Source organism: Helianthus annuus, chromosome 5, assembly GCF_002127325.2.
Source record: "Helianthus annuus cultivar XRQ/B chromosome 5, HanXRQr2.0-SUNRISE, whole genome shotgun sequence".
In the NCBI taxonomy this organism is placed as follows: Eukaryota; Viridiplantae; Streptophyta; class Magnoliopsida; order Asterales; family Asteraceae; genus Helianthus; species Helianthus annuus.
The window spans coordinates 15,278,295-15,299,813 of NC_035437.2; the positions used below are offsets into that span (position 1 = coordinate 15,278,295).

The 21,519-nt window shown below is 42.0% G+C and overlaps 3 protein-coding genes across 3 annotated transcripts; all 3 read left to right on the top strand.

Annotated features, from left to right (window-relative positions):
- The first annotated feature begins 1,881 nt into the window (after positions 1–1,881).
- On the top strand, positions 1,882–3,048 carry LOC110942734. The gene has a single exon (XM_022184499.1). It carries the CDS (start codon positions 1,882–1,884, stop codon positions 3,046–3,048), a length of 1,167 nt encoding a protein of 388 aa, XP_022040191.1.
- A 728-nt stretch (positions 3,049–3,776) lies between these two features.
- On the top strand, positions 3,777–6,389 carry LOC110942735 (uncharacterized protein K02A2.6-like). Its single transcript, XM_022184500.1, has 4 exons — positions 3,777–3,968; positions 4,122–4,310; positions 4,659–4,802; positions 5,268–6,389. The coding sequence occupies exons 1-4, from the start codon at positions 3,777–3,779 to the stop codon at positions 6,387–6,389; spliced, it is 1,647 nt and encodes a 548-aa protein (XP_022040192.1).
- Positions 6,390–19,725: 13,336 nt separating this feature from the next.
- On the top strand, positions 19,726–20,977 carry LOC110940066 (glutathione S-transferase T3-like). Its single transcript, XM_022181624.2, has 2 exons — positions 19,726–19,990; positions 20,241–20,977. Exons 1-2 carry the CDS (start codon positions 19,726–19,728, stop codon positions 20,975–20,977), a joined length of 1,002 nt encoding a protein of 333 aa, XP_022037316.1.
- Positions 20,978–21,519: the final 542 nt, after the last annotated feature.

Here is a 21,519-nt window from a genome sequence, read left to right on the forward strand (position 1 = left end):
AATATAAAGGCGTCATCAATCAACCAAAGCATTTCTAACTCTTTTTGAACGACAGACCACTGGAGTATTATCGTGCCACCAGCAGAATCAACCGATCACATATACACCAATTCAGGAGGAAACCCAATAACTATGAGAATCCCCCCTTGTGAGAGTCGAACCCAAAACCTATTGATTCCAAAGTCTTATCACACTTACAAGATGTCACTAGGCTATAAAACCATGTGCAAGTATTTAATTTTCTTTAGAACGGCAAAAATCAACTCAAGTATAGTTAAATGAAATTATTACTAGAAGTAAGAACCAATTGGGCTCTTTTGGTGGGTTGCAATCGGACCAACAAAGAAAGGAAAGACACCAAGAAAGTTGAATATCAAACTTTTTTGATGGTGTCCCATTTAGAGTTCCTACGTGGTGGAGGAGATCAAGGAAGAGTCGTATACGTGGCTGAAGTATCGAGCTCCGTTCAATGGGCTTGATTGGGTGAGATGGAGAGACTTTAATGTTAGGGACATTATTATGTAATGTGTTTTTTCCTTTTGTTAGGATTTCCAGCTTCTTGTTGACCCCTATTGATGACGGGGGTAGCCCAAATCCAAATAAAATGACCAAAAATACATGATAGCTTGAAGGGTAAAAAGGTTCAAAGGTTCAAAACCCGGGAACTTAGCTAAGGCAGCATGTGCACAGTAATCAGTCATATCACTGATTACTTGAACAACTCTCCTAGCCGTAAAAGTAGAACGAATGCACAGAGTGTAGTCTTTTATCCGCAGGTCCAAACGCTTCAACCCCTAAAAGGGTAAGTCCTCTACTGCAAGCATGGTTCACTAGTCCATGGTTTCCTCTTTGGGCGATATCTTCTCCTAAAAATGACACTTCATTCAGTGCTGAAGGACATTCCAATCAGCTCTGATTCCATTGGGATCTCTGGTCCTTCTTCTCGAGTACTTGTTCCATGCAAGTCTCCATTCTTCACATTCAACACACACATTTCTACTGCTCTCACATCCGAAGCTGAACACACTTTAGTTGAGGACCTTGAGCAAACAACAAAATCTAACTAGTGAACCTCTCTCCACGTCTTGCAAACGTGGGGGGACCCCACGACCTGCGTTAGGTAAACCGGAACCCTCAAACCCTTTTGCCTAACCAGCCTAGCTACTACCATCGGTCTAGTATTTGTTGCATCAACAAGTTGGCGCCCACCGTGGGGCTACGCCACTAATTTTCTCCAAAAGACCTAGTAGTGTAGCTCCATCTTTGCTCAAAAGTCAGCATGTCGGAAGGTGAGTCTCCGGGAGAGGTAAACCAAATCCCACGTATCTCTACCCTCAACATTAGCCAAACTCATGTGGCTATACCAACTTCCATCTTAACACCGGGAAGCACTCCAACTGGAGCATCATACCCCGAGTTTCTCACTTTCCAAACGCCGACACCATCTTGTTCCGGAGTACCATCTCCCAATGTTGGTGCTTCTAACACCCCTCACGTGTTGACCTTACTCCTGAAGGGGTTTCCAACAACTTTCTCGAGTTAAGGTCTCTTCTTAACCAATATGTGAGTAGGGAAAGAGACAAGGGCATAAGGATCCGTCTGGATTACGACGAGCCAGAACCATGACTATCTCCTGGACCTCCCGCTCTTCCTTTTACAAGTTCTCAGCCAACCGTGTCTAGGAACGAGGCTGGTCCCAGCAATCCTCCTCCAAATCCTAACCCATATCTGTACACGAGGCCAGATTCGACAACGTTTCCTCTCTTTTCCTCCCAACCAGTTGCAACCGGTGCTCCCTTGGGGCACGAGCTAACTTTGGACCAGCTCCTACAATCTCCAGTAGCGAGCCTTCCCCCCCCCCCCCCCCCCTCAGCGACAACTATGTGGGAACAAGCTTTGTCTGTGCTTCCCTTGGCACGAAGTGCCGTCATGAGCACTCCTTTAGGGGTAAACTGCCCAGTTGCACCTGGAAGCCTTCAAGGCTTCAACCTTATGCCTCAGATGATGTCAAGCTTCCCATGGCTACATTTTATTTATCAAGTGCTAGCCATCCAAGGGAACAACAATAACATCAACAACACAGGTGTAAGGGTGGAAGAGGATTTGGCCAAACCATATAAACCAAGCAACCTTTCATGCTTCTCACAGCTAATCGCCGATTATGATTTCCAAACAAAGATCAAGATGCCATCCCATATCAAAACATATGATGGGACTGAAGATCCAGAGGATCATCTCCAGATCTTTACTGGTGCTGCTAGGATCGAGAAATGGTCTAATGCTGAATGCTATCTCATGTTCGTGCAAACCCTTGTTGGTTCAGCAAGAATCTGGTTCAATGATTTACCTACCAGAAGCGTTCGAAGCTTCGATGACCTTAGCAAAGGATTCCTAGCCAACTTCTCCCAGCAAAGGCGGTACATTAAAGATGCCACAGTGATTTTCCAGATAAAACAAAGGGATGATGAAAGCCTTCGAGAGTTCATAGAAAGGTATAAAAAGGAAGGTCTAACGTATGTGGGGGCGGATGAAAAGATGAGAGTAGCCGGTTTCATGAATGCCATCACCTCCAAATACCTTACAAGGGATTTCAACAAGTCCCTACCCAAGACCTTGGAAGAAGCTCTCGAAAGGGCCAAAGCCCACATTAGAGGGGAGGAGGCTGTAGACATAAAAGAGCAAAGAAAAAGGGGATCTAGCTGGCGAGGCAACAGTCCAGCTAGGAAAAAGGAAAACTTCCATTCTTACGACAGACGCCAAAGGGGTTCAGAGCAACGAAGGTCTGAAGGCCGGAACCCTTCAAGCAGGGAGAAGGCCATGAACTTCACACCCCTTACCAAAACCCCCCAAGAGATACTTGCTACAGAGGAAGTGAAACAAAGCTTCCGACCTCCCAGACCTCTCCCTAAAAGCAAAAGGAATGAGAATTCCACCCAGTTTTGCGAATTTCAAGAAGAGAAGGGTCACCATACTAACGATTGCTTTCAACTCAAAAAGAGGATTGAAGAGGCCGTCAAGTCCAGGCCTCCAGGGAGCTTGCCCACTTAGTGAAGGGGGTAAGGGACAAGATAGCCGAAGGCAAGAGCAAGGAAGTTAACATGGTGGATTTTGATGGAAAGGTTCCCTGCAAACGACAGCGGTTGGAAGCTTGGGAGCTTCAGTGTGTCTGCTTCCCTCCAACAGAAAAGTACCCACTCTCAAACCCTCTTGTGGTTGAAGCAACTGTGGGCACGCTAAAGACAAGCAGAGCATACATAGACACTGGTGCAGCCACTGAAATTATGTTTGAGAAGTTCTTCAACCGTTTAAGCAATGAGGAACGTTCGAAGCTTCAACCCTCCGGAACCTCCATAAAAGGTATTGCTGACATACCCCTCAAGCCTTTAGGGCAACTGACCCTTGATGTCCGTTTCAGTGAAGGAAAAATGGAGAGAGTCCAACCTCTCACTTTTGTAGTTATCAATATACCTTCCAACTATGATGTCATCATAGGAAGGCCGAGGTAGTGTGCATTTTTTATGGCCATTTCTGTTGGTCATGGCACAGTCAAGTTCCCTACCGAGAGAGGGATTTCAACCCTTCAACCAACTCAAGAAGCCTACATGGTTGAAGGGGAAAGTTCAAAACGTGAAGAAGACAAGTAAGGGCTAATCATAAACCCCAAATATCTTGAATAAAGGATAAGGGTTAATCCAAGCCTTTCACAAGAAACACTCCCGTACCTTAAAAAGCTGCTATTACACTATAGCGATGTCTTTGCTTGGTGCCCGTAAGACATGACGGGTATCCCTCGAATTATTGCTGAACACGAGCTATGGATACCACCCGATGTCAAGCCTGTTGTCCAAAAGAAGCGAAGTCTAGCACCCGAAAGAAGCTTGGCAGCATGCCAAGAGGTTGAAAAGCTTGTATCAGCTGGAATTCTACGGAAAGTTAAGTATCAATCTTGGGTTGCAAACCCGGTCATGGTTCGAAAGCCTGACAATTCTTGGAGAATGTGCATCGACTTCAAGGACTTGAACAAGGCTTGTCCCAAAGATTGTTACCCGTTGCCAGAAATTGATCTCAAGGTTAACTCACTCACTGGTTACCCTTTCAAGTGTTTTCTTAATGCTTACAAGGGTTACCATCAAATCCTTATGAAAAAAGAAGATGAAGTGAAGACCGCTTTCCACACGGATAAAGGTATCTTATACTACCAAAAGATGCCTTTTGGCCTTAAAAATGCGGGTGCAACCTACCAACGCCTAGTTGACAAGGCTTTTTCTAGTCAAATTGGTAGAAACATGGAAGCATATGTCGACGATTTGGTAATCAAAAGCAAAAAAGAATACCAAATGCTTGATGACATCCAAGAAACCTTCAAGAACCTAAGGAAGGTCAATATGAAACTCAACCCCGAAAAATGTTCGTTTGGATTTGAAGAAGGTAAATTCCTGGGGCATATTGTGGGAAAACAAAGCATAAAGACCAACCCAAACAAGGTCAAGGCCGTTCTTGAAACCAAACCACCATGAAGCAAAAAGGAGCTAGAAAGCCTGAATGGGAAGCTTGCAGCCCTGAAGCGTTTTACCTCAAAATTGGCTGAAAAATCTTTGCCTTTCTTTAAAACGCTCAATGGGTGCTCTGACAAAAAAGATTTCAAGTGGACTGAATAGGCTGAGGAAGCCTTCAACCAGATGAACCAATACTTAGCTTCACTTCCAGATATCGCAGCCCCAGAAATAGGAAAGCTGATCTCTGTATACCTTTCGGTTGATGAAGAAGCTATAAGTGCGGTTCTAACCATCGAACAAGACAAAGTTTAGGTACCCGTTTATTTCTTCAGCAAAACTCTAAAACTGGCAGAGATCAAGTATCCTCCTTTGGAAAAACTTGCTCTAGCCCTAGTACAAACGGCTAGAAGGCTTCAAAGGTATTTCCAAGCACACCCTATACAAGTGGTCACCGACCAGCCCATTAAGAGTGTTCTTGAAAAACCGGAAAATTCAGGGCGATTAGCCAAATGGGTTGTGGAACTAGGTGAACACAAAATCACCTATGTTCCAAGAAAAGCCATCAAAGCCTAAGTCTTGGCTGATTTCATTGTGGAAGTCCCAAAGCAAGCCATCACGGAAGTTAACACAACTACCTCTGAACCCTCTGACCTTGAAGCCTGGAAGCTTTTTACCGATGGGGCTTCAAGCGTTGAAGGGTTAGGGGCTGGGCTCATTCTGATCAACCCTGAAGGGTTAGAATTTACATATGCTCTTCGATTTGAATTTCAGACCACCAATAATGAAGCTGAATACGAAGTGTTGATAGCTGGCTTGAGATTAGCCAAGGAAATGAAGGTTCAAAAGCTTCAAGTCTTCACAGACTCGTTGCTGGTGTCAAGTCAAGTGAATGACAGTTATGTTGCAAAGGAGCCCAACATGAAGAGATATAAAGAAAAATCTAAAGAGCTGATGAACACATTCCAAACATGTACCATCAAGCAAATCCCAAGGTCTCAAAACAAGAAAGCAGATGCTTTGAGTAAACTTGCTTCTCTCACCTTTGCCCACCTTACCAAAAAGGTATTAGTGGAGGTGTTGAAAACTCCTTCGATTGAAGAATTGGAGGTTCAAGATGTAATCACCGAAGAAAGCCCCAATTGGATGACTCCTATTAAAAATTTCCTTAAAAACGGTGAGTTACCTGCTGATCAAACAGAGGCTGAAAGGGTTAAAATCAAATCTAGGCAGTATGTGTTGCAAGGTGAAATCCTCTACAAAAAAGGTTACCTTGCACCCTTAGTGAGATGTGTCGGTCATGAACAAAGCCAGTACTTGGTCAAAGAGGTTCATGAAGGGATACGCGGAGCTCATTTTGGAGCAAGAACGGTGGTTGCTAAGCTTATGAATCTTGGGTATTTTTGGCCTTCCATGCACCGAGACACCACCGAACAACAGAGAAAATGTGATTCTTGTCAAATTCATGCACCGGTCCCAAAGAGCCCCAAGCATGACCTTGTCCCGATATCTTCAGCCTGGCCATTTTATAAATGGGGAATGGACATTGTCGGCCCATTCCCACCAGCTAAAGGTGGAGTGAAGTTTTTATTGGTGGCCATAGACTACTTCACCAAGTGGCCTGTAGTCAAACCACTCAAAAAAATCACGGGCAAACAGGTCATCGACTTCGTTTGGGAAAACATCATTTGTCATTATGGGTTGCCGGGAGTGCTGGTCACCGATAATGGAAAGCAATTCGCTGAGAAGCCTTGTAGCACTTGGTGCAAAGAATTCAGAATAGCTCAGGTTTTCAGCTCAGTTGTGTACCCACAATCTAACGGCCAAGTTGAAAGGATGAATCAAAGCATAGTTGAAGGAATCAAAACCCGATTGGGAAGGCATGAAAGCAATTAGCTTGAAGAATTGCCAAACGTTCTATGGGCTATAAGAACAACGGAAAAAACAAGCCACAAAAGAACACCTTATAGCTTGGTGTTTGAATCCGAAGTCGTGATTCCAGCTGAAGTAGGAGTTGTAACTCAAAGAACACTCAACATGGATCCCGAAGCAAACAACAAAGAGACCATGTTGAACTTACAACTCCTAGAGGAAACACGAGACCAAGCTGCAATTCAAGAAGCCAAGTACAAACAAAAGATGGAAGCTTATTACAACAAAAGAGTCAAGCATGAACACTTTAAGCCAGGAGACCTTGTTCTTAGAAACAATGAGGCTCATAAAAAAGAGAACCAAGGAAAACTCGGCCCAAAGTGGGAAGGGCCATATACAATGCTTGAAGCACATAAGGGTGGATCATATAAACTAGCCGACGCAGAAGGTAAAAAGCTTCCCAGGCATTGGAATGGTAAGACCCTTAAATGGTTCCATGTCTGATCAAGAAAGTTTGGTTTGTATTTCAAAAGTTGTATTTCAAGAGTTGTCTCATGCTCACTTTATGTAAAACAATATCACTTGAATGAATGATTATGTTTTATCAAATTTGTCTTTCTATCCTAAAATCAGGTTGAGAACCTAGCAAAAAACTCCATGGCAAGGGCCATGTAAGGGGATGAGCTCCCAGGCCATATCGCTCAATAGGTTTAGGGGTTGAATGAACCTATATAAGGGGTGAGTTCCTAAATTAATACAACTCCATGAGACTTATAAAATTATCAAAAACAAAGTTGTCTCATAGACGGGTCTAAACAGCCTACACCAAATGTTCCTTAATCCTTAGAAAACTTATCAAAAACAGGCTTACGAACTGAAATCAAACTTAGGAAAGTAATAAATAGGATAGGTGCTATGTCTTCTTGTTAAAAATACAAAGGCTAAGTGACTGCAACACTGAACCCTTTAAGGTATAAAAAACATAAAGACAACACAAACCAAACAAAGACAATGTCCTAAACATAAAGAATAATTGAAGGGGCAACACAACAATGCAATAGTAAAAGATTGCATACAACCCAAACTCAGAAATATAAACCAAGGCTTCAAGTAACAAAAAATAAAGTAGCAACCAGAAGCCTCGAAGGCTTCAAGCTACAAACATACCACAAAGCTGCTTTACAAAAATACAACTACGTCTAAAAAACCACAACACAAGGCAGGTTGTCAAAGTTAAAAGCATTAGAAGCTTTAAAAGCTCCCAAATATTCAAATAAGTTAAAACAAACCATAACGGTTTGAAAACATAGATATTGTTCAAACGGCCACTAAGGCCAACCACAACCACAAAGCAGAAACCTTAAGGGTTTCTGCAAAACCTAAAATTGTTCAAAGTAACATACAAACCATCAAATTGTTTAAGGGTGCTAAGAAAGCTACGAATATTGTTCAAACATCAGAAGGAGGCTTAGAAGCCCCAGAACAATTACCTTTAGCCTTCTTGGCCTTCTTCGACTTCTTAGCTTTCGAACCACCATCGTCACCAACTGCTGAACCTTCGAGGAAGCATCAGGTTCTCCCGAAAGGGTCTCCTCATTATCCCCCGAACGAGAACGCTTCCTCGAAAGGGAATCAAGCACTTCAGCACAAACTTTTTCATTAAGACTATCCGGCTTCAGCTCCTGTAAAACAGAAAGGGGCTTGCCAAAACAAGCTGCCACCTGACTCACATACGGGTAAGTCAATCTTTCCATTTGGTGAACAGAACCTTTAAAAACCTCAGAAGCTTCAGGGCGATACAAAGGAGACTTCTCCAAAGGCTGACCAGATTCATGAAGTTTGTAACCAGCAATCAGGCCTTGATGCTTCCCCAAGTTTAGCAGTTTGGTGTAGACTTCTCCAAGAGCAGAATTGAATTCCTTGGAGTGAAGGAGGTAGGTAACAACTTGATGAAAACCTTGATCAATCAGCCACTGGTTATCACCAGTGGCTTGAGCAACCAAAGCCTTCAAACGTTCCTTCTCTTCTTCGATGGCCTTCTTCTGAACATCCAAGGCTTCCCTGTCAGCCTTCATCTTCAATCGTTCAGCTTCAAAACTTTTCTTGAGATCGTTCATCTCAATCTTGTGTCTCCTTGTCAACTCTCCACCTTCTTCACCCAAGCTTCCTCTATCTTGGAGAACCCTTCAACCTCCTTCTTCATGGCAGCTATAGAGGCTTTCATCTTATCTTTCTTCTTGGAAGCTTCCTCATACTCCTGCATACCCTTTGTAAAACGGGTAACACCTTCAGCTAACAGGGCTGAAAGGTTGCAGGAGCTTAGCATCAATCTTGAAATAAAGTGATCAGCTTCCATTTCAGAAATGGCACTCCGAACACCATGAGGAGCAAAGTGGGCTAATACCTCAGCACAAACAGCCGAATCCTTGAAGCTATCCCCAGCCTTCACATCTCAGTTGGGAACATAAACCCCTTCAGCTTCAGGACCCTCGAAGCTTTCAACGCTCTTGCCCGATGAACCCTGGATGGTAGGAGTGGAACCTTTCTTAACCAATTTCTTCTTTTTCCCAGAAACAACCAACTCTTTTTCCTTACCCTTTCCCACATCAACCTCAAGAACCTGTTCTGCAGATACCTCAATATCATCACTAACATCAATAGCCTCCGAGCCAGAAGGTTGATCAGCACCTTTCAAGCGACGGTTCGAACGACGAACAGAGACCTTGGAACCCGGAGCCTTAGTGAAACCTCTAACATTAGGAACATTCACATAGCCAGAACCTTCGAACCTATGCTCGGATCCCCTAACAACTGCATCTTCACCCGGGGTAGCCGCAACATCCCCAAAAGCAACATCGGAAGTATCATCACTTTTGATAAAATCAAGTGCAGACATCACTACAAAATAAACAAAAATAAAATATATAAGCAAACAAAAAATAAGAACATAATAGCACAACAAGACAAATGCATACCCTGCCCATCTCTCATAAGCACCGGATCTCGATCACGTTTGTCACATAACATACTGAGACCCAACAACACCAATAAGTGCTCGGGAAAGGGAGAAAGCCTTGAAGGGCATTCCCTAAGGGTATCAAGGAAACAAGTATCTATCTCAGAAGCAGAGGGTTCAGGTTCATTTAAAACGGCATCCGGATGCCTCCAAACAAGCTTAAAAGGGACAATTTCATCGGAAACCCAGAAAAATCGGTCTTTCCAAACACCAAGACTAGAACCATAGATGAAATTAAACAAGTATCAACCTGAGATGTTTCGAATGTAAACCAGTCACCGTTCTTGGCCAACCGGAAAAAGCGACGAAAAGATAAAAGAGTGGGATCATACCCGGAAGCCCGACATAAAACTTCAAACTGCAAAACCCTAGCCAGACCCTGAGGGTGAATCTGGCCAAAGGATACGCGATAATACTCTAAAACGTTCAAAACAAAGTTCAAAAAGGGATGACGAATGTTCGAAAACTCAAAATAACGACAATAGAGAGCAATGGAACCAGGGGGACACTTATCGATTGAAACATCACAAGCCGGTGCAACCGTTTTTAACTTCATCCCAATCCCCCATTCCATATAGAAATTTTCTACCTACTCTTGAGTTAATCGAGAAAACGATTTCGCTAAATCCTTACGAGCACCCATGCTATAAGAAAATAACCAGAAAATAAGAAATCGGAACTAACCTGGAATGGAGAAAAGGAAAGAAAACTTGAGAGGAAAGGTGCAAATGATGGTTCTCTTTTAAAATATTAATGTAAATTAATGAAAAGGAAATGTTATAATTGCACAAGGGTATTAAAACCGCCGCCTGACACAAAGAAAACTGCCACAAGTCATATCAACTGTCTTGTCAAAATTCAAAAATCAAAAAACTCAACCGTTTTCAACCTTTCAAGCTTCGAAGCCTTGAAGCCTTCAAGCAAAATAAAACACATGTACAAAAAGTCAGAAGCATTTGTGCTTACACCCAAAAACCTCTGACTTGGGGGGCTGATGACGGGGGTAGCCCAAATCCAAATAAAATGACCAAAAATACATAATAGCTTGAAGGGTAAAAATGTTCAAAGATTCAAAACCTGGGAACTTAGCTAAGGCATCACGTGCACAGTAATCAGTCATATCACTGATTACTTGAACAACTCTCCCAGTCGTAAAAGTAGAACGAATGCACAGAGTGTAGTCTTTTATCCGCAGGTCCAAACGCTTCAACCCCTAAAAGGGTAAGTCCTCCACTGCAAGCATGGTTCACTAGTCCATGGTTTCCTCTTTGGGCGATATCTTCTCCTATAAAATGACACTTCATTTAGTGCTGAAGGACATTCCGATCAGCTCTGATTCCATTGGGATCTCTGGTCCTTCTTCTCGAGTACTTGTTCCATGCAAGTCTCCATTCTTCACATTCAACATACACATTTCTACTGCTCTCACATCCGAAGCTGAACACACTTCAGTTGAGGACCTTGAGCAAACAACAAAATCTAACTAGTGAACCTCTCTCCACGTCTTGTAAATTTGGGGAGACCCCACGACCTACGTTAGGCAAACCGGAACCCTCCAACCCTTTTGCCTAACCAGCCTAGCTACTACCATCGGTCTACTATTTGTTGCATCAACACCTATATTTTATTTTATGCGTTTTGAATAAAATAGCCGACATTCAAAAAATAAATATCAAACTTTTTTGAAAGGCAGGAAATTTCATTAGAATGGCTAAAACTAGCAAGGCGCTAGAAATAGACACAAAACTCCAAAGATAGAAGGGGAAATTAGAATGAAAATACACACCATTTGAACCATTATAAGCTAGTCATTTTTGGATGTTAACTTTTTAGGAAGTCAGTTGTTCGAATTGAAATAAAAGATTCCACTAGGAATCATACTATTTTGGATGTTACCTTTTGTTTTACTTTGATTCACGTATTTGTATTTGCCACTTGAATTTGCATTGATTTTTGGCCGTTGAATTCATATTTATTTTTGTGTTTGTTGTTTAATTGTGTTAACTGATAGATGGGTTGTAGTATAGTATGCAATTGTTAATTCCAATAGAGTTGGTGTAATTAGGGAAAAAACATGTAGCGATTTACATAATCCATCCATACCCTAAGTTAGTCAATCAATAAATTTTGGTTATGCCTATTAACCAATCAAATGTTAATAAGTTGCAATCATAGTTACGTGAATGATAATTATGTTTAAAAATTTAAAACGGTATTAATCATACGTATGTGATTGTATTCACCTTAGTGCAATTGATTCAGGTTATTTATAGTACGCCATCTGATCATACCCACTACACCCTAGCTAGTTTAGTTATGAATCAGATGATGGGTAAATACATGGATTATGCTCTAGATCAGTGCTATGATCAAGATAAGTTATGTATGTCTATGTAGCCAATAATACATTGTTATTTCCAATTAAGTATTGCGACTAAGTAAACATACATGGGACCATAAGTGATTGCTTGTTTCTTGTCTTCGTAACCGATTCCAACTGCAATTTTGTTTAGATTAGTTAAATTCAATAAATCTGAAATCAATTTTTTTTGCATTTGCTTTTATGCTCAAACAATACCTGTAACACAAACAACATGTTTCTAAGGATTGGATACCTTAATTATCTTAGCTATCTGGTTTATTTAAAGTTTTTTACATCACTTAACGACAATCATCAAGTTTGCTTTTCTCTAGTGTCTTCCCTTGTTCCATGTAAAGGTTTACGTTTTTAGGCTGCTTGCTGAGCATTCAACAGTTTGCGTAGCATAAATTTGTTCTAACATTTTTATTGTTAGTTAAGGCTAGTGAATGGTTTACGCTCGAGAAAGTAAGCCCCCCTGTTTTGAAGTAGAAAGATTCATACTTTCTTGAATATTTCAGGAGATTTTCTTTCTTATACCCTCCATTGCCGTCTAATGATGCTCCCCACTCGAGTTGTGCCTTAGACAAATGGGGGGGGGGGTTGGTTATGATGCCAAGTTCAGAAACATCATGCAAGTTACATAACCTACACTATCCAACCCCACCATATAGCTACTTCTACTCAAAACTTAATAATTAAAGCTTCATCACCAAAGGATTCATTAAAGATATTGAAAATGACAATAAGATTCTTTTAAGATACATAAAGTTTCAAATTGAATAGAAGTAAAACCATAGAAAGCAACATTGATGGATATATATGGGGTAAACAAGAGACTTTTCACTTGTACAACAGACACTAAATACCTATTTATCATTAGCAGTCATTAGCTTTTGATAACTTGAAACCGAACCGAAACCGTTTCCAGACCAGTCTTTTGGTTGCATCATCATATTATACGGATGTGAATGATACCCGAATTCGTTACAATACCCACAGACACCACCACCACAACAGCCGAATTAGGCAACATCCCTGGTGGTGCGTACGGCATACGCACCATCTCTAGTCCGTATGTCAAAGGAATAGGATCCGGAACTGGACTAACAATCGATAACCCCAGCATCCTTTTTAAATAAATCCTATACTTCTGAAGATGACTAGCAACATTCTCTCTAGTCAACCCTTCAACATTCATCAACTGCATAATTGTTTTAGGTACCGCGTTCTTTACGCCTAAATGCCTAACAACCTCAACAAACCGCTTATGCAACTGCGGTGTCCACACCAACCGAATTCGTTTCGATGCTCTGTCTGATGATTGTTCACCTCGTAAACCCGAGTCGGCTTCCTCTCCACAACCACCATGGCTAAACACCCTCCTTAATTTCCTGGAATCCAAACTCTCTAGAATCAGATCAACAGTTTCATCAGTATGATCCCCTTCAACAACCATCTCTTCCTTCGGCATAACCGTCTTTACGACCATGATTATACGTAGCTTCACCAAGTTCATACATATACGTAGCTAACTCCTCAGACCTCACGATGCGATCAACCATCTGGAAGAAATAGAATGAGCATACAAAGCAAAAACTAAAGCAAGGTATACAAGGGACGCAAAGGAACATACCAACGGAACGCTGCGAGCAAGCAACCACTTGCTGTCGGCATTAGCTTCCACCGCTATAATCTCTGAAGCTCGCACTTCCGCAGATTTTTCGGTAACAAGCTGTTGCAACTGAGCAATCCTTTGGAGATATTCACCTTCTCTCTTTTGGTGCGCATCACGTTCTTTCTCAGCCTCATCACTGATCTTAGTTTTCTCTCCTGACAATCTAACAATAGTATCGCGCTGAGTCTGCATCTCCTTGTTGGTTCGTTCACAAGCAACCTCCCATTCCTTCTGCTTGTTAGTGTTAAACTATTTTTCCTTAGCAAGTTTCTCGTTCGCGTCAGCAACCCTCCACGCCAAACCTTTTTTCTCAGCATTGATTTTTTCTCTCTCTTCAGCAAACGCCTTCTTCGTGTCCTCAAATTACAACGTATCCTCCCCCATCAACTGCCATTCCCGGGCAATCTCTTGGGAGGTAGCAAAAAGGTTGACCCCAGCATGGATATGATCATCCAAGAGATCCATCCGATTGCGTCTCTTCTGAAACAATCTTTCAGCAGGGGGAGGGACAAGGAAAAGAACTCACGACAGTTACCAAGATCGGTCATCCGAGAGCCCTGAGTCAAGTTCCATCGGGGGGCATGTGGGAGATCAACGCAGGCAGGATTGTGGGTATCCCAGGACCCACCCTGAACATGTTCAAATTCTGGACTATGGGGAGTTCCCAGAAGCACCACCCTCTCCAGAGCCTCGGACAACTTTGGTGTAAATGGTGTGGTGGGGAGTAGTCTCGCTTGATTCCACCTCAACATCAACACCTCCACCACGACCACCATCGCCACCATCACCAGCACCAGCACCTCCCTCCCCAACTTGCTCAACCTCTACATCATCTTCTTTCCTTTTTCCTGGATCAGCATGCGGAGGAGATAGACCAAAGATTCTAGAAGGTGGAGAGGTAGGAGGAGTAGTATTGGAAATATCGACCTTAGGAGCACTCTTACCTGGTTTAACACCTGTTACAAGGCAAACACGATAGTCAAAAGCAAGAAAGAAAGGCAAAGGAAAAGATGTATACAAACAGAAAAACTGTACCTCGGGAACCAGAAGCTGACTTATATATCTTCTCAAGGAGGTTACGAGGTTTCGCACTAAAGACACCCAGGTCAACCTCGGAATCAGAAGGTGCAGCAGTAGTCTCCTTCTGAGACCTAGATTTTTTCTCCGCAAGTGCATCAGTATCCTGCTTGTCAAGTTCTTTCTTCTTGTCTTCCAAAGCTTTCTTCCTTTTCACTATTTATGTCAACGTAGAATCATCATCTGGATCACGTTCAGCACGCTTATCTCCTGCGTCTAAACCAGAGAGCGTGTCAGAAACGACAACATAGTCCAGGAAGGAGAAGTTAGAAGGTTGCTTACGAGGTGCTCCAGTTACAGGTTCCTCGACCTTCTTCTTCCTCTCAGACTTCTCCACCTTTTTCTTCTTCCTGGTTTCAAGCTGCTTAGCAGTATCAGCAGGAACATCAACATCGTCGCCAGCAGGCTCATTGACAGGCTCGTTTACAGCCCCTTGTGATGGACCTGCACGCGGGGAACGAGGGATTCGACCTTAACGTGATCTATCAGAACCCTCACTCGAAAGGACGATAACCTCCTCTCGAGTAGGACTAAGTACATCGTCAAGATCGTCCCCACCATCTTCACCTAAAATGGTGTTAGCATAAGTGGCAAGGCTCTCACTGGTCGGGTGCAAGAAACGATCTCTTATCTGATTTAACCACACAGGCTTCCCTTCAGGCAAATATGCAACAACCATAGCACTACCGGCTTTAGGGTCAAGAACGTTCATCAGACTATATCCCACTGTAAAATACAACAACATGAGGAAACACATGACAAATCAGAAAAGAACATAACACTAAATTAGCAACAACAATACCTTTCACTTGGTAGCCATAGACAGGGACACCCCTAGTTCTGAGGCGCCCACAACATACTCATCCCGGCCGCCACCAGTACCCTCTCTTCAAATTCAGTGATAGAAGTAACCTTCCGAGTCAATACTTTGTACCACTCTTGCTCAGCAAAATCTATGGACACATCCACACAAGGGACCCCTTCACTCTCTTCACGGTAATGCATTTCAATGGGAATGACCCCACGGTGAATGTAGAAGAATTTCTGTTTCCCGTCATGCAGACTCTTTGGTGGGTTAGCACTGCAAGGATTAACTCCACTGGTTCGAGAATTGAAGGAGTAGAAACCACCAGTATAACTCACGAAATAAAACACGTTAAACATTTCGAAAGTTGGTTCAATACGATTGGCCCTACATATGAACTCAAAGTGAGTAATCCGGGGTAACCCTAGGGCGTTTATCTGCGAAATATGTAAGACATAGTTTGTCAAAACCTCTCCGGTGAACTTCGTCATAGGGAGACGAAAGTTACCCTCCCGGAAGTAAGCAACATACAACGCTACATACCCCGGTGGAGCATCCAAAGCGGTAGAATTAGGGGTGGGAAACTGGGCACCCCACTCCGATCGAAAACCCATATCCCTAACAAGATTCTGAAACTCCTCTTCCTTCCAGTTTATCGCTGCCCGATCAGGACCAGGAGGATTCCTAGGTTTGTACTTTCTCTTCTTAGTGGAAAGATTCACTCCAGTAGACATGATTACAGAAGGAAGAACTTGGAGATAAAAAAGGAGAGATATGGAGAAGAAGATGAGAGGAAAAGAGACTTTGAATTTTGAAAAAGTGAAGAAAGAGTGGAAACCGCCAACTATTTATACCCATCGCATTAAATGCGATGGGTAGTGGATCATCAGGAAGACAGACGGACAACCAATGGGGAGAGGACACGTCAGAAGAGAGATAAACCGTCGCCTTGTTTTTCGGGAGCGTGGGCGGCGCACGTCTGACACGAGGCGAAAAAGCAACTGACGGCTCTGAAAAGGCGACTGTTCATCTCCGAAAAGATAGAAACATCAGACGGCACGTCAGTCATGTCAGTTGTCTTCACCCCAAGAAAAGAAACTTCCTTCAGAAGGAACCGCCAAAAAGAAAGGCCACCACCATGCGCCGTGCGTCCTTTTGGCTCAACTTTGGAAGGTTGCCATCATGCGCCATGCGCCATTTTGGCTTAACTTTGCAAGGTTGCCATCATGCGCCGTGCGTCCTTTTGGCTCAACTTTGCAAGGTTGCCATCATGCGCCGTGCGTACTTTTGGATCAACTTTGCAAGATCGCCACCATGCGTCGTGCGTCCTTTTGGCTCAACTTTGCAGGGTTACCACCATGCGCCGTGCACCCTTTTGGCTCAACTTTGCAAGGCGGCCACCATGCGCCGTACACCCTTTTGGCTCAACTTTGCAGGGTTACCACCATGCGCCGTGCACCATTTTGGCTCAACTTTGCAAGGCAGCCAACATGCGCCGTATACCCTTTTGGCTCAACTTTGCATAAGCAGCCACCATGCGCCATGCAACATCTTGGCTCAACTTCGTAAGGCCATCGTTGTGTAAAGGCAAACATAAAAAAACCACTACCCTTATAAGTCCAGAATCCCTCCTAGACGATCAACTCAACTAGAAGGCACACTGGTCTGGGGGAACTTGAAGAGGTATGGTCCCAATTCCATGCACACATGGCAGGGACCGCACCACTTTTTCCGTCCAACATGGTGCCTACATCAGCAATTAAATCCAGAAGCTTCTAGAAGACGTCAAGGTGGCACCAAAGATGCTCCTCCAGACAAGAAGGACAATACGTGTCACCAATGTCCGGACGCCATGTGAACCTGCAATACTACCTAGGGGGCAGACCGACAGCTGCAGTACCAGTCTTTCTACATGGACCAACGACGGCACGCCACGTGTACCACTATCCTGACCACAACAGAGGAGACCAAGAGGATATTCCACTTGGTCGGACAGCTGGCACCCGGTAGCAGCTGGCAAGGTTGCTCCTCCCTCCTTCACCCTCCGGCTATAAATAGGACCCTTCATCATTCAGGTTATCCGTTATGTTCTCCTCACTTTTCACCTATAACACACACTATTTCTTCCTCGGAGCAGTACGTATTCTCACGTCGGAGCCTGGTTAAGAGGGAAACCCCCCATACTCCCCTCTTAACGAGCTAACGGTGTTGCTGTTTTGCAGGACCTCAGTCTTAAGCGAGTAGAGAAGGAGACTGAACCCACATAATAAACGACCCAGCTAGTTAACCTTCGGTGTTAACCAGTGTTTCATCATCCCTAATGAGTAAAATTAAATGATTATGGAAATAGAAAAATATAGAACGTTAATATTTTTTTGGCAATGTGAGTAGGTTGATTAATCTTCTGTGTGAATTAAAATTAAAATTGAAATGGTTGATATACATACATAAATTTAATTGTTGCAGGAACGAAAGAAAAATATAAAGGCGTCATCAATCAAACAAAGTTTTTCTAACCTTTTTTTTAACGAAAAATTTGGATTACTGACAAATTACTGTAGTATAATCGTGCCACCAGCAGAATCATCAGAATCATCTGATCATATGCATTTCCATTAGGCATAATACCTATACACCTATTGGTCCCAAAGTATTTAATTTTCTTTAGAACGGAAAAAATCAACTCAACTATAGTTAAATTAAATTATTACTAGAAGTAAGAACCAATTGGGCTCTTTTGGTGGGTTGCAATCGGTCCAACAAAAAAAAGGAAAGACAACAAGAAAGTTAAATATCAAACTTTTCTTGATGGTGTCCCATTTAGAGTTCCTAGCGTTGTGGAGGAGATCAAGGAAGAGTCGTATACGTGGCTGATGTATTGAGCTCTGTTTGACAGGTTTGATTGGGTGAGATGGAGAGACTTTAATGTTAGGGACATTATTATGTAATGTGTTTTTAATAAAATAGCCGCCATTCAAAAAATAAATATCAAACTTTTTTGAAAGGTAGGAAATTTCATTAAAATAGCTAAAACTAGCAAGACGCTGGAAATAGACACAAAACTCCAAAGATACAAGGGTAAATGAGAATGAAAATATGCACCATTTGAACCATTATAAGCTAACCATTTTTGGATGTTAACTTTTTGGGAAGCCAGTTGTTCGAATTGATATAAAAGATTCCACTAGGATTCAGACCATTTTGGATGTTACCTTTTTCGTCACGTATTTGTATTTGTCACTTGGAATTATTTTTGGCCGTTGAATTCATATGAGTTAACTGTTATTTTCGTCCCTTTGTTTTGTTTAATTATGACAGTTCAGACCAAATTTCAAATTTGTACCATTTCCGTCCTTGACGTTCTTGAAACATGGCAGTCCCGTCCAAAAAAGCATGAGTTAACTGTCATTTTCCTACCTGTGGTTTGTTCAATTATTCGATTCAACCTTAGTTTTTTCGATGGAACTGTCATGTTTCAAGAATGCGGGGGACGAAAATGGTACAAATTTGAAATTTGCCCTGAACTGGCATAATTGGACAAACCACATGGACGAAAATAGCAGTTAACTCTTATTTTTGTGTTTGTTGTTTAATTGTGTTAACTGATAGATGGGTTGTATGTAATTGTTAATTCCAATAGAGTTGGTGTAATTAGGGAAAAAAACATTCGTAGAAATATACATAATCCATCCACATCCACACCCTAATTTAGTCAATCAAATAAATTTAGGTTATGCCTATTAACCAATCAGATATCTATATCAAAAAATTTTCAAAAAAAAAAAAAAAAGATATCTATATCAAAAATTTAAAAATGTTAATAAATTGCAATCATACTTACGTGAATGATAATTATGTATAAAAATTTAAAGCGGTATTAATCATATGCATGTGATTGTATTCACCTTAGGTTGAACGTAGTGGGGCGGTATAGCCCCTTATAGCGCCATTATGGCGCCGGAAACACCACCCCCTGGGCGCTATGACCCAAAATTTTTTTGAAGCGCTATAATCATCGCGGCTTGAAGAAGATGGAATTTGAATTTTTGACCGTTTACCAACGGTCATTTTAATTAAAAAAAAAATTCATTTTATTTTTAAACCTTTCCTTTAAATCATTCTCCTCTCTTATTTTTTTACCACACACACTCAAACATTCTCATATCTTCCATATTTTTTTAGAATTCTTGATATTTTATACAATGAATCCATTCAACCGGGGCTTCATTCCTCCCCGATCTAGTGCGGACCCAAACCAAAGTGGTAATCCTACTCGCCCCGTGGCGCCGGTTCCCACTAGACCCAACCCTTTCGGCTCCGGTTTTCTCGATTACAATCAACAAAGTCCCGGGTTCATGAATCTTTTGAACCAACCGCTATCATGGGACCCTAATCTCTACGGGTGGAACCCAAATCAAAACACGGATGGGATGGGGTCGTCTCAAGCGTTTGGGTGGGCTCAAGCTTTCGGCTCCCCACTACACGAACCCGATGTTGTTCCGGAGACGCAACCCGAGGTACCGGATACGCAACCGGAGACGCAAAAAGGAAAAGGAAAAGCAAAACGGGCACATAAAAAGAAAGTGGAAACCAACACCCGAGCGAAAAAAAAATGTGATAACGTGGGAGCCCGAAGAGGAGTATGCGTTAACCCGCGCTTTCATCGATGTTTCGGAGGACCCGGTCATATGTATGTTTATTTTTTTTCTGTTTTTAAATTTTTTTTCTGTTTTTAAATTTTTTTTCTGTTTTTTATTTTCTGTTTTTTATTTATTTTGTGTTTTTTTTTATTTTCAGTTTTTTGTTTTTTATTTTCTGTTTTGTTTTTTTATTTTCTGTTTTGTGTTTTTTTTCTGTTTTTTATTATTTTCTGTTTTTTATTATTTTCAGTTTTTATTTTTTAAATTTTGAACTAACATTTTATATTGTTTTGTTTGTAGCAAACAATCAAAGTAAAACCGTATTTTGGAACCGAATACGAGAACTCTTTTTCGAGCTCATGGGTAGAGGAGAGGAATACCGCCTACCGGACTCTATATCGGGGAAGTGGACCGATATAAACAAGAAGTGCACAAACTTTCAAACCGTGTACCAACGCTTGTATTCCGGATGGAAAAGTGGAAGTAGCAATGAAGACATTACGCAAGAGGCATTGGTCGAGTATACGCAGGCTAATGGCCATTTCCCGTACATGAAGTGTTGGCAAATCCTTCGCCATAGCCCCAAATGGGCCGTCGTATCTACTCCAAGTGGTCGTTCGGGAAATACACGGCCATCAAAGAGGTCCAAAACAAACGAGTCGGGTGAACCCGAAACGCCAACCTCCGACGCTCGAAACATCGGCTTGAACGAGGACATTCCGGATGACGAGCCGGTGGAGGAGCTACCAAGACCGCCCGGAAGAAAAAGCCGGGCGAAAAAACCCGAGTCGTCGTCGATGTCTATGGGAACGGATATGAGTAACGCATTTTCGGAGATAAACAAGCGGCTTCAAGACATACACGAACTCGGTAACAAACGTTTGGAGGAGAACCGCGAAGTTACGGAGATTATGCGGGATCGACAATGGGCTCACGACTTTGAGTTCTACTCCAAACCGCATGACCACTTAACGGGAAAAGCTTTGAAAATGGCGTTGGCACAAAAGGAGCGGATTGAAAAAAAATATAATCTTTGATTGTGTAATTTTTTTTATGCTAGTTTAATGTTTTTTTTCTAGTTTCATGGTTTTTTTTAATTTTATTGTACTTTTTTTTATTTAATGAAATGAATTTTATTTTTAAAAAAGTTACAAATGAATTAAAAAAATAAAAATTAAAAAATGAGTAATGATTACACAGGGGCTTTATGACTACTGCCTCAAATTGCATAACGCCCCATAAAGCCCCGGGGTGACGTGGCATGCCACATGTCGCATAACGCCCCTAAAAGGGCTTTATGACTACACATGGCCTTAGTGCAATTGATTCAAATTGTTTATACTACGCCATCCGATCGTGCCCGGTACACTTTAGTTAGTTAGTTTAGTTATGGATCAGATGGTGTGTAAATACATGGATCATGCTCTAGATCAATCGTATGATCAAGATAAGTTATGTATGTCTATGTAGCCAATAATACATTGTTTTCTCCAATTAAGTTTTGCGACTTAGTAAACATACATGGACCATAAGTGATTGCTTGTTTCTTGTCTTCGTAATCGATTCCAACTGCAATTTA